Source organism: Pleurodeles waltl, chromosome 6 (genome assembly GCF_031143425.1).
Source record: "Pleurodeles waltl isolate 20211129_DDA chromosome 6, aPleWal1.hap1.20221129, whole genome shotgun sequence".
Classification (NCBI taxonomy): Eukaryota; Metazoa; Chordata; class Amphibia; order Caudata; family Salamandridae; genus Pleurodeles; species Pleurodeles waltl.
In genome coordinates this window covers 1,194,332,743-1,194,346,892 of record NC_090445.1, presented here as the reverse complement: position 1 = coordinate 1,194,346,892, position 14,150 = coordinate 1,194,332,743, and the positions used below count along the sequence as shown (strand labels likewise).

The window sequence follows — 14,150 nt, the reverse complement described above, 5'->3', positions numbered from 1 at the left end:
TTCTTTCGGCGGGAAAACACTTCTGCACGACTCTCCACGGCGAGAGGGATCCGTCCACCAAAGGGGAAGTCTCTAGCCCTTCCTGCAGAAACCTCTGCTTCTTCTGTCCAGTAGAAGATTCTTTGCACCCACAGCTGGCATTTCCTGGGCATATGCCCATCTCCGACTTGCTTGTGACTTTTGGACTTGGTCCCCTTGTTCCACAGGTACCCTAGATTGGAAATCCATTGTTGTTGCATTGTTGGTTTGTGTCTTTCCTGCATTATTCCTCTAACACGACTTCTTTGTCCTTAGGGGAACTTTAGTGCACTTTGCACTCACTTTTCAGGGTCTTGGGGAGGGTTATTTTTCTAACTCTCACTATTTTCTAATAGTCCCAGCGACCCTCCTCTACAAGGTCACATAGGTTTGGGGTCCATTCGTGGTTCGCATTCCACTTTTGGAGTATATGGTTTGTGTTGCCCCTATCCCTATGTGTCCCCATTGCATCCTATTGTAACTATACATTGTTTGCACTGTTTTCTAAGACTATACTGCATATTTTTGCTATTGTGTATATATATCTTGTGTATATTTCCTATCCTCTCACTGAGGGTACACTCTAAGATACTTTGGCATATTGTCATAAAAATAAAGTACCTTTATTTTTAGTATAACTGTGTATTGTGTTTTCTTATGATATTGTGCATATGACACTAAGTGGTACTGTAGTAGCTTCACACGTCTCCTAGTTCAGCCTAAGCTGCTCTGCTAAGCTACCATTATCTATCAGCCTAAGCTGCTAGACACCCTATACACTAATAAGGGATAACTGGGCCTGGTGCAACGTGCAAGTACCCCTTGGTACTCACTACAAGCCAGTCCAGCCTCATACATTGGTTGTGCAGCGGTGGGATAAGTGCTTTGAGACTACTTACCACTCTTGTCATTGTACTTTTCATAAGAGAAAAATATACAAAACAAGCTCAGTGTATATACACATAGCCAAAATGTTTTGCATTTCCTCTTTTCACTCTTTCTAAGTGCTGAAAAGTACTTTTAAACTTTCTAAAAAGTTCTAAAATGTTTTTTTTCTGTCTTTCTAAAAGTTCTGAAAACTTTTTTCTCTTTTTGTATCACTTTAACTCTCTCTAAAAATGTCTGGCACAGGCCAAAATGTTGACCTGTCTAAGATTGCATATGATCACCTTAGGTGGAAAGGAGCAAGGAGTCTCTGCATAGAGAGAGGTTTGAGTGTAGGGAAGAATCCTTCCTTGGAATTGTTACTTAACATGCTTAGAGAACAAGATAAGGCTAAAAGTGCCCCATCTGTTGAAAAAGTAGCTAATGGTTCCCAATCTGATCCAGGGACTCCCCCAGGTAAAGGTTCAGGAAATAAACTTCTTAGCCTTCCCATTACAAGACAGTCTAGCATAGTTGATACTGAGGTGGAGTCACATCATACAGATGATGTTCTCTCACATTACACTGTCAGCCAAGCTGTTAGGGTGCCCTCTGTAAGGGACAGGTCTCCTTCTGTCCATTCTCACCATACTTCTGTTTCAAGACATGTCCCTCCCACCCACCCTGATGACAGATTGTTAGAAAGGGAGCTCAATAGATTGAGAGTGGAACAAACCAGACTGAAGCTCAAGAAGCAACAGCTGGATTTGGATAGACAGACTTTAGAAGTAGAGAAGGAGAGACAGAAACTGGGTTTAGAAACCCATGGTGGCAGCAGCAGTATTCCCCATAGTCATCCTGCAAAAGAGCATGATTCAAGGAATCTGCATAAGATAGTTCCCCCTTATAAGGAGGGGGATGACATTAACAAGTGGTTTGCTGCACTTGAGAGGGCCTGTGTTGTACAGGATGTCCCTCAAAGGCAGTGGGCTGCTATCCTATGGCTATCACTTAGTGGAAAAGGTAGGGATAGGCTCCTTACTGTGAAAGAAAGTGATGCCAATAACTTTACAGTCCTTAAGAATGCACACCTGGATGGTTATGGCTTAACCACTGAACAGTACAGGATAAAGTTCAGAGAGACCAAAAAGGAGTCTTCACAAGACTGGGTTGATTTCATTGACCATTCAGTGAAGGCCTTGGAGGGGTGGTTACATGGCAGTAAAGTTACTGATTATGACAGCCTGTATAACTTGATCCTGAGAGAGCATATTCTTAATAATTGTGTGTCTGATTTGTTGCACCAGTACTTGGTGGACTCTGATCTGACCTCTCCCCAAGAATTGGGAAAGAAGGCAGACAAATGGGTCAGAACAAGGGTGAACAGAACAGTTCATACAGGGGGTGACAAAGAGAACAATAAGAAGAAAGATGGTGAAAAATCTCAAGATAAGCATGGGAATAAGGGTAAAACCAAAGATTCCACTTCAAATCTTAAACACTCTTCAGGGGGTGGAGATAAAACTAACTCTTCCTCTTCTTCTCAACCTACACAAGTTAAAAAGCCTTGGTGCTTTGTGTGTAAAAATAGAGGCCATAGGCCAGGGGATAAGTCCTGTCCAGGTAAACCCCCTGAGCCTACCACCACTAATACATCAAGCTCTAGTGCCCCTAACAGTAGTGGTAATAGTGGTGGGACTGCTGGCAACAGTCAAGTTAAGGGTGTAGTTGGGTTCACTTATGGGTCCATAGTAGAAACTGGGGTAGTCAGCCCCAAGACAGTTTGTCACACCTAGTGGCATTGGCCTTGCCACACTGGCTGCTTGTCCCCTTACAATGGATAAGTACAGGCAGACAGTTTCAATAAATGGTGTTGAGGCCTTGGCCTACAGGGACACAGGTGCCAGTATCACTTTGGTGACTGAAAACCTAGTGCACCCTGATCAACACATCATTGGACAACAGTATAAGATTATTGATGTCCATAACTCCACTAAGTTTCTTCCCTTAGCTATAATTCAGTTTAGTTGGGGTGGAGTTACTGGCCCTAAGCAGGTGGTGGTATCACCTAGCTTACCTGTAGACTGTCTCTTAGGTAATGACCTAGAGGCCTCAGGTTGGGCTGATGTAGAGTTTTATGCCCATGCAGCCATGCTGGGCATCCCTGAGGAATTGTTCCCTCTCATTTCTACTGAAATGAAAAAGCAAAGGAGAGAAGGCCTGAAAACTCAGGATCCCTCTCCATCAACAGGTAAAAAGGGTATCTCAGTATCCCCTAACCACCCTACCATTCAGGATACCATTCCTGTGGTGGGAGAAACCTCTCCTGGGGTGGCACCTGTTCCAAGGGAATCATCAGCTGGCAAAGCTGGACTCCCTGAGGTAGAAGTACCTCTCTGTGGGATAACTAACATTGGTGAGAAAAAGAGCACCATTTTAGTTTACATGGAGCATCCCTCCAACCCTCCCAGAGAAACTTTAGTGCAGAAACCCTGCACTGCCTCACAACACTTAGGACAGCATCCCTGCCCTAGTGTGGAGCTCATAGGACAGCATCCCTGCCCTGCTCCAACTCAAGAGAAACAGCATCCCTGTTCTCTCTTCCAGCCATATGGACAACGTTTTTGCCCAGCTATGGCTTTTCTGAGACAGCATCCCTGTCTGGCATTTCCATCACTACAAATAGGTTCAGTGGACAATTCCCACAGCTCTAAACTAAAAATTACTGATAGAAACTCTGAAAATACATCTTCGCATTGTTGCTTAGCTAAAAAACTTCAAACAGGGTGGTTTACATCCCCACAGGGAAGTAACCATATAGTGGATGATAAAGGGAGTAGCCAGTCTATGGCAGAGCTACTCTCTACTTATCACCACTTAGACAATAAAGTCTCAACTGGCCAAGGTTAGCCTTATTGTCCTTCGTTTGGGGGGGGGGGGGTTGTGTGAGAAAGTAGCCTCATTCTAGCCTTGTTACCCCCACTTTTGGCCTGTTTGTGAGTGTATGTCAGGGTGTTTTCACTGTCTCACTGGGATCCTGCTAGCCAGGGCCCAGTGCTCATAGTGAAAACCATATGTTTTCAGTATGTTTGTTATGTGTCACTGGGACCCTGCTAGTCAGGACCCCAGTGCTCATATGTTTGTGGCCTATATGTATGTGTTCCCTGTGTGGTGCCTAACTGTCTCACTGAGGCTCTGCTAACCAGAACCTCAGTGGTTATGCTCTCTCATTTCTTTCAAATTGTCACTGACAGGCTAGTGACCAATTTTACCAATTTACATTGGCTTACTGGAACACCCTTATAATTCCCTAGTATATGGTACTGAGGTACCCAGGGTATTGGGGTTCCAGGAGATCCCTATGGGCTGCAGCATTTCTTTTGCCACCCATAGGGAGCTCTGACAATTCTTACACAGGCCTGCCACTGCAGCCTGAGTGAAATAACGTCCACGTTATTTCACAGCCATTTTACACTGCACTTAAGTAACTTATAAGTCACCTATATGTCTAACCTTTACCTGGTAAAGGTTAGGTGCAAAGTTACTTAGTGTGAGGGCACCCTGGCACTAGCCAAGGTGCCCCCACATTGTTCAGGGCCAATTTCCCTGACTTTGTGAGCACGGGGACACCATTACACGCGTGCACTACATATAGGTCACTACCTATGTGTAGCTTCACAATGGTAACTCCGAATATGGCCATGTAACATGTCTATGATCATGGAATTGCCCCCTCTATGCCATCCTGGCATGGTTGGCACAATCCCATGATCCCAGTGGTCTGTAGCACAGACCCTGGTACTGCCAAACTGCCCTTCCTGGGGTTTCACTGCAGCTGCTGCTGCTGCCAACCCCTCAGACAGGCATCTGCCCTCCTGGGGTCCAGCCAGGCCTGGCCCAGGATGGCAGAACAAAGGACTTCCTCTGAGAGAGGGTGTTACACCCTCTCCCTTTGGAAAATGGTGTGAAGGCAGGGGAGGAGCAGCCTCCCCCAGCCTCTGGAAATGCTTTCTTGGGCACAGATGTGCCCAATTCTGCATAAGCCAGTCTACACCGGTTCAGGGGACCCCTTAGCCTTGCTCTGGCGCGAAACTGGACAAAGGAAAGGGGAGTGACCACTCCCCTGACCTGCACCTCCCCTGGGAGGTGTCCAGAGCTCCTCCAGTGTGCTCCAGACCTCTGCCATCTTGGAAACAGAGGTGCTGCTGGCACACTGGACTGCTCTGAGTGGCCAGTGCCACCAGGTGACGTCAGAGACTCCTTCTGATAGGCTCCTTCAGGTGTTGCTAGCCTATCCCCTCTCCTAATTAGCCAAACCCTCTTTTCTGGCTATTTAGGGTCTCTGTCTCTGGGGAAACTTTAGATAACGAATGCAAGAGCTCAGCCGAGTTCCTCTGCATCTCTCTCTTCACCTTCTACCAAGGAATCGACTGCTGACCGCGCTGGAAGCCTGCAAAACTGCAACATAGTAGCAAAGACGACTACTGCAGCTCTGTAACGCTGATCCTGCCGCCTTCGCGACTGTTTTCCTGGTGGTGCATGCTGTGGGGGTAGTCTGCCTCCTCTCTGCACTAGAAGCTCCGAAGAAATCTCCCGTGGGTCCACGGAATCTTCCCCCTGCAACCGCAGGCACCAAAAAGCTGCATTACCGGTCCCTTGGGTCTCCTCTCAGCACGACGAGCAAGGTCCCTCGAATCCAGCAACTCTGTCCAAGTGACCCCCACAGTCCAGTGACTCTTCAGTCCAAGTTTGGTGGAGGTAAGTCCTGGCCTCACCTCGCTAGACTGCATTGCTGGGAACCGTGACTTTTGCAGCTACTCCGGCCCCTGTGCACTTCCGGCGGAAATCCTTTGTGCACAGCCAAGCCTGGGTCCACGGCACTCTAACCTGCATTGCACGACTTTCTAAGTTGGTCTCCGGCGACGTGGGACTCCTTTGTGTAACTTCGGGTGAGCACCGTTTCACGCATCCTCGTAGTGCCTGTTTCTGGCACTTCTCCGGGTGCTACCTGCTGCTAAGAGGGCTCCTTGTCTTGCTCGACGTCCCCTCTACCTCCTGGTCCAATTTGCGACCTCCTGGTCTCTCCTGGGCCACAGCAGCATCCAAAAACGCTAACTGCACGATTTGCAGCTAGCAAGGTTTGTTGGCGTTCTTTCGGCGGGAAAACACTTCTGCACGACTCTCCACGGCGAGAGGGATCCGTCCACCAAAGGGGAAGTCTCTAGCCCTTTTCGTTCCTGCAGAAACCTCTGCTTCTTCTGTCCAGTAGAAGCTTCTTTGCACCCACAGCTGGCATATCCTGGGCATATGCCCATCTCCGACTTGCTTGTGACTTTTGGACTTGGTCCCCTTGTTCCACAGGTACCCTAGATTGGAAATCCATCGTTGTTGCATTGTTGGTTTGTGTCTTTCCTGCATTATTCCTCTAACACGACTTCTTTGTCCTTAGGGGAACTTTAGTGCACTTTGCACTCACTTTTCAGGGTCTTGGGGAGGGTTATTTTTCTAACTCTCACTATTTTCTAATAGTCCCAGCGACCCTCTACAAGGTCACATAGGTTTGGGGTCCATTCGTGGTTCGCATTCCACTTTTGGAGTATATGGTTTGTGTTGCCCCTATCCCTATGTGTCCCCATTGCATCCTATTGTAACTATACATTGTTTGCACTGTTTTCTAAGACTATACTGCATATTTTTGCTATTGTGTATATATATCTTGTGTATATTTCCTATCCTCTCACTGAGGGTACACTCTAAGATACTTTGGCATATTGTCATAAAAATAAAGTACCTTTATTTTTAGTATAACCTTGTATTGTGTTTTCTTATGATATTGTGCATATGACACTAAGTGGTACTGTAGTAGCTTCACACGTCTCCTAGTTCAGCCTAAGCTGCTCTGCTAAGCTACCATTATCTATCAGCCTAAGCTGCTAGACACCCTATACACTAATAAGGGATAACTGGGCCTGGTGCAAGGTGCAAGTACCCCTTGGTACTCACTACAAGCCAGTCCAGCCTCCTACAAACAGCAACAATCTGTTGCTGGCAGGCCTTCTTACGACCTTCTTCTGGAGGTGACTCTACCAAGACGCATCGCTCATTGGAGCTAACACCTTGGTGCTATGGCTATTCGACAACTGGACACACCTTCTCCAGGGGAGGCACATCAACAACCTAGAGCTCTTGGCCATTTACCTAGCCCTAAAAACCTTTTTACTTGTTTGTCCGCAGCGATGGATCATTGTAAAGACTGAGAACATGACAGCAGTGTACCACATACAGAAATGGGTCTGGAGTTATGTCACTTGGCAATCTACTAATCATGGATACTCTATACTCCCAGGGCATATATTTTCACCCTGTTCATGACAGAATTTAAAGAAAAAGGAGAGTGATGCTGTTAGCAGTGCTACTAGCTATATTAAGGAATGCTATCAAGTTGATGAGCGTCGAAGCCCCCGACACTCTCTGAATAACTACGTGAGCTAAATGAATGGTCATAAGCAGAAGTTATTTGACTTGTTCATGTCAGATAAGATAACTTGGTGATGATTTGAAGGTGTGGAAAAAACTTCCACCAAGCATTTGCATATTTTCAACGTGATAGACCACCATAGACACATACAAAAACATGTAGAATGAATAAACGTATGACCAGAGGTAGGTCTGAAAAATGTTTACAGGGCTACTCATGTGGGTGTCAATCAGTGCTGTAGGCCCACTAGTAGCCTTTGATTTACAGGCCCTGGGCACACATGGTGCACTATACTAGGGTCCTGCTAGTAATTCAAATATGCCAAGCATGGATAAACCAAACACCAATAAAATTGAGGCAGAGAGCATATGCATTTTAGCACTGGTTAGCAGTGGTAAAGTGCCAAGAGTCCTAAAGCCAACCAAAACTGGTCAGAAAAAATAGGAGGAAGAAGGCAAAAAGTTTGGGGATAACCCTTTGAGAAAGGCCAGGGCCAACACCTGTGAAAAACAAACAGAGGTCTTTGCGTTCATGATTTGGCCAAGGAAAGCAGCAGGACGTATTATGTAGATGCTTGTGTGCATCTTAGATGAGTGGGATAGTAGTTGTGCAGTAACTGGGACTGTGTCAGGAAATGCTGAACTCAGAGTGAATCACTCTGCATCTGTGTTAGACCACCTGGATTAAAGAAATGTGATTGCTCTTAGTTGAGTGAATGTCCACTGTTTTATAAGTATGACTGACTTATTTGGTGGTGGTGGGGGGGGGGGGGGGGCATGGAAATTTGAACAGGTACCACTCATATTAAAGCAGAATAGAATAGTTTGTAGATGGTTTCTGCCAATTCATTTTACCTGTGTGACTGTGTGAAAAACTAACCCAGTTGAATAGCTCAGGTTAGAAAATGAGGCTTGCCTACCAGCACATGTTAAGATGATTGAAGGGATCTAATACATGGCAAATGTTCCATGATAAATGGACACTTGTACCTACTGGTGATGAACCTGAGTAATCTGCGTTGTTAAGCTGTTAAATCTAAAAAGTTACAGCTGACTGTAATGCCCATATTTGTGACTGTTGAATTTGGTTCACTGATACAGGATGTTTAGGACACCATTGTTCAGTGTATTGCACTTGCTGAAATTAATAGGAGAATATTAAGTTGGAAAAAGTATAGTCATGGTTACTAATAATAGTATCTACTTTATTCCAAGTCAGTCAGTCCTTTCAGTAATATGACCGGAGTGTAACTTCTTGTATTCTTTATACCCAAATAACTTATCACCATAAATAACTGGATAAACAAGGGCTGAAGGAAGAAAAGGATCTAAATGTACAGGTGGTGGAAGATCCTGGTAAAAGATAGCATAAACCCTCTGAGAATTGTGAGCTTAACTATCTAAGCCCTTAAAGTGTTAGGGTGCCTACATCGATCCTACCCTTACAAGGGACACCTCATTTCTATGACCAGTTGGGTAGAGGGATCAAGGATAGAGTAGTTCTTATGGTGAGAAACAACTTATTATATCCTAGTTTAGCAGCGCTGTGCTTCTGTGTAGGGACTGATGCAAGTATTGTTCTTGAGCATAGGTACATTCTCATTGTAGTAAACCAGGTAATGGATTGTGGATCGGAGATGTTAACTTAGAATACGTTACTTGATTTCTTGGTGTTATCTTAATCTTGTAATGCTAGTATCATTCTACATTTCTACTGTAATTAAGTTATTTTTATTCATTAAAACAGATTTTATGTTGTAGATACTTATGTCAAATTTACTTTTGCAACCTTACTGACAGAATTTATGGCTTTGTTTCCAATAGGGTGCTGGAACTCAAGAAAGAGTACTCATTGAGATTCTTTGCACAAGAACAAACAGTGAAATTAAAAACATTGTTCAGTGTTATAAAACAGATTTTGGCCGAGACATTGAAAAGGACATCCGATCTGATACTTCAGGACATTTTGAACGACTACTTGTATCCATGTGTCAGGTTAGTAATTTTATTGTTTTGTCCATTGGTGCACACTGAGAGCACTAACTTGGTAATGAGGATGAAGCACATGATGGGGCAAGTTCTGCCGGGACTATTTAGCTTATTCTATAACACTAACAATCCAGCAACCCTCGGTAGACCTGCCACTCTAATAACAATGGCTTCATGTCACCAGAAGCAGCTGCATGTTTCTGCTTGTGTGTGTGCACAATATTGTTGATGTTTGCTGGCTTCTTCCCCATTATTCTACTACCTACTGCTAGCCCCAATGGTGTGCTGCACTGTTCATTGCGGTACCGGCTCTGGACTCTGCCCTGCTTGCAGTTGTGGTTGTGCATTGTCCCCTGAACTGTGGGGTGCTGGCTTTACTGCCATGGTTTGCCAGTGTGTAGCTGTCTCGTGCAGGATATAGAAATGTGCAGATTGGTTCAAGCTGCTTACAGAGTTTGTTAAAGGGGACCCTTGTGGTGATGATGGCTGGGTGCTGTGCAAAGGCCAGTTATACTTCATCTTCCTTTTATACAATGAATCCTCATGTGCATGACCCTTAGCTAGTAGCCAAGCCCTTAACTCTACCTTCTGTGCACCCAACCCCTGCTGCACATTGAGTTACCTAGTAAGAGAGGAAATTATATAAGAACAGTTAAACTCGGAAAGAAAGTAAACGTCACAAGAGCAATCCATCTGGCTAGAACTGCATGTAGGGATCCTTAATGCTAAGATCCCCAAGTTCACGTAACTGTTTTGACAAGATGATGGTGACCAAAAAGAAGTTTTCCAGTAAAGTTGAGAGAAACCCCCCTCAAGGGTTCAAAGAGGAATTCTGATAGGGTTTGAACCAGCGACAGATCCTAGCTTGAAATAAATTAGTAAACACTGGATTTTAAAAGCTCAGAGTGTAGTGTAACAGTTACCACCGTCTAAATCTTAATCAAGGGCTACTGGAAAATCAGGCTGCCTGCTGATATCTCATAGTAGAGACTGAGTGCCCCGGGGAAAACCCCCTCCCCTACGCCTATATCCTTGAAAGGTTCATGGGACGATAGTGCAAAATTGTTAGAAGTAGCCTCAGTGGCAGAAATAAGATGCCAGCATAGCCGGTTTCATTAAAGGTTTAAGATTTTCTTCCTCTCGTAATTGGCTATTTTTTTGCAGACCATTCGCCTCCAAGCCATCAGTTGGATCCTCTGTAACTGAGACAGGGAGAACAGTGGTCATCCTTTAGATAAACACAAGAGCTATTTTTTGCCTCCCTCTGGTCATCTGAGTCAAAGGAGGAACCAGCACCTTCAAGAGGGGCTACCAAAACAGCCTTCATCCCCGATTTTGTGATCACCAAAAAGGTGGAAATGCATCCAGGAGACCCAACATTGAAGGGCGGAAGAGGACATCCTTCATACATAAAAGAGAAGATATAAACCCCTGAATTGTTTTTTGTTCCCCCTGAAAGCTTACCCAGCTGAAGGGAAATATCTTTCTTCATTGCCCAGTGGCCCTGGATGTCCTAGGATGCCATCATGCTTGCGTATTTGATACAGTAATAAGGATGGTTCAGTTAATCCGCTGTCTAAGCGTCTGCCTTCGGATTTTGTTTTTCCAGATTGTAAGGTCATTGTTGAGGAAGGTGTGTGACCATAAGATCAGTATTGAATGTGTGTGACCAGGTAGTTAAAGTTTGTCGAAGTAGTGGTTTTTGGGGCTTTGCTACCTACCTAGGAGAGAACAATAAAAGGTGATGTGATGTCTTGTGACTCAAAGCCACCACCTTGCTGTGACAAAAGATGATTTCAAGAGGATTCTCACATGGAGTCTAATTGTTATAGCCTTCAGTGGAAGAGGAACACTTTGCCTTGGATAACATTGAAAAGAGCCACAATGAACTCCCACTGTTTGTGTAATACCAACTAGGACCTTAGATTTGTAATGGAGACCTAGAATTGGAAGAGATTGCTGACTTCTAGATGGCTATGGATATTTGGAGTTATGGGAGTTATGAAGGTGCATGGAACAGCTTAAGATCCTCATATTTGCGTTTGTCGCACCTCCCTAGCATAAAGGAGCCGGATTAGGCATCTCCATGCCACTACAACCGTTGTGAGGACCTTTGTTGTTACTTGTGTCTAAAGGCTAGGACTATTAACGAACTGATGCAGTGCCATGCATGGAATGTAGAACTGAGCATTCTTGCGATACAAGTGTGTTAAACAGTATTCCAAAGAGCCCTTTGGAATTATCTTCTCAAGGTCTTGTCCTGAAGGTCAATTACAGAAATTATTTCTTGACTTTCTTTAGGATGCTAATAGAGCAGTAGGATGATGGTTTTAGGGTACAAGATACAGGATGGAAAATATCACCTATTCCCATTCTGCTTACAGCATTAGACTTTTGTTCTTTTCAAACCTCCCAACCCGCACACAGTAGTGGATACTGGACTTGACCATAAGCTCCTTTAGAGCCCCGTTTGGCCATGGAGTTAAAATTAACCCAAAAGTCTAACGCAGAGTAGCAAACTCAATGGTATATTTCAGACCATCTTCACTACTCGTATGTGGGTAACAGGCCCAGTTCTGCGTAGTGTTTAAGTCTGATTCTGACTATAGATTTACTCCTTGCTGATTTAACTAGATCAGGGAAGCACAGTAATGAGTGGTGCCTTGAAGTCAGTACAGAATTATTTTTAGGAGGAGATTCTGGGTGATTATCTGCACTTGTCTCAAGCATGCAGTCGTGATATAGTACATATCATGGGAAATAATGTGAATTAGAACCCGGCCATGTGAGGCAGTAGCTCAAGGCTGTGGACGAATAGGAATTGGCAGTTTTGCAACTTAATAAGTTTGCAGAATCTGATGAATCTGATAGAGACGTCTAGCCCCAGATTACTTACCGTACAATATTCCTTAGGCATCAGACTGGATCTGAAATTTTTTCATCAGCTGCATTGCACACCATTCGGTTGGCTTTGCATGGCATTGATAGTGCTGGAAGTGACGTGCATGGTACCTATATAGGCGCCTCTCCAGCGTGCTGACCTCAGTCCCTTATTTTCTCTGCCATCAGTGTGGATCCTGTCGAGCTACTCTCTGTCACTTTTTGACTGGATTCTTTTGACATTTTGGTGTGCCTTTTTCCATTTTTTTCTAGGATGTCACTGAATAAACCCACACTACAGACAAGGGGATGTTCAAGATTGTCCAATGTGGTTATGGCCTCCCCTTCCAAAAGGCCCCAACGCCGCTTCTTCGGTCCACCTATCGGCAGACAGTGACCCACCTTACCCTCTTGCCACAGGAAGTACTGGACCTTGTGGTGAAAGGAGCCATCCAGAGGGTGCCAGCATTAGAAGTAGGTTGTAGTTGCTAGTCTTACTACTTTCTGGTGCCAAAGAATGAAGGAAACCTCTGTCCTATCTTAAATCTGTGCCCTCTCAATTACTTCTTGAAGAAGAAAAAAATCATGGTGCTCACCCTGGCTCAGGTCTTATCTGACCTTGACCCTGGAGACTGGATGATAGTGTTGGACTTGCAGGATGCCTATTTAAACATTCCCATCCTTCATGCCCACAATCATTACCTGCGGTTCGCGATGGACCACAAGCATTATCAGTTTGCTAGCCTCCCTTTTTTCCTTACCAGCACCCCTCGGGTTTTCACCAAGGTGATGTAGGTGGTCGCAGCAGATCTGCGGAGGTCAGGGGTTCCAGTCTAGACTTACCCTCGACTATTGGCTATTGAAGGTGAACTCTCCCCAAGCAGTCGTCTCCCACCTCCAGACTACGGTGGACCTCGTGTATTTGCAGGGGTTCGCTATCAACGTTCAGAAGTCACACTGAAACCTTCTCAGACACTCCCTTCCATCGGAGCTGTTCTGGATACAGTGCAGTTTTGGGCTCATCCTCCAGAACAGTGAGTCCTGGAAATTCTAGCTATGATTTAAATTGTTCAGCTTCTATCCTGGATTTCTTTGGGGCTGACTCTGAAGCTGCCGCTTCTCATTGCCTCTGCATCCCTTTGGTAAAACATGCCTAATGGCATATGCATGCTCTGCAGTGGAACTTGAAGACCCAGTGGGCACAGCACCAGGGAATTCTCTTCGACTTGGTCTAGATATTGGAGGGAACTGCAAAGGACGTGCAGTAGTGGCTCAGTGACCGCAATTAGGTCAACAGAAAATCCCTTGGGTTGGGGCAGCCAACTGGGAGAGATGGAGACTTTAGTCTCCAGTTGAGTCTCCGCTTCAAATCAACCTGTTGTAACTGAGAGCGATCTGACTGGCATTGAATGCCTTTCTTTCTTCCATCAAGAGAAGGTTCATTGAGTAATTCATGGACAACACCACTGCCATGTGGTATTGATAGTAGCAGGGCAGGGTGGGGTATGTCAAGAGGCTCTGCATCTCTGGACGTGGCTGGAACAACAGAACATATTCCTGGTGGTTCAGCATCTGGCGGGCTCTCTGAATGCTACAGTAGAGAAGCTCAGCCGCCGATACCTAGTGGATTATGAATAGCGTCTCCATCCGGAGATGGTCATGGTCTCTTCCAAGATTGGGGGGGAGCCTTAGTTAAATCTCTTTGCCACTGCCGAGAACACTTAATGTCAGCACTTCTGCGTGCTGCAGTTTTCACAGGCGGCTCTGGCATGCATTTAGTTTTGAGTGGAGCTCACGATTCCTATATGCCTTTCCGCCGATACCACTCCTGTCCAGATTTCAAGAAGATCAAGAGCAACTGGGCCCAAGCCACTAGTGGCTCCAGACTGGGCACATAGAATATGGTGCCCTGAGCTCTTGAG

At 45.2% G+C, this 14,150-nt stretch overlaps 1 protein-coding gene across 2 annotated transcripts in view; it reads left to right on the top strand.

Moving 5' to 3' along the window:
* The window catches only part of ANXA7 (annexin A7), a 387,587-nt gene that overhangs the window by 248,303 nt on the left and 125,134 nt on the right, over positions 1 to 14,150 (top strand). For both annotated transcript variants that reach the window (XM_069240454.1, XM_069240455.1), the window contains exon 9: positions 9,184 to 9,354. In XM_069240454.1, the coding sequence (XP_069096555.1) occupies positions 9,184 to 9,354 (171 nt within the window). The remainder of the gene's footprint in view (positions 1 to 9,183; positions 9,355 to 14,150) is intronic.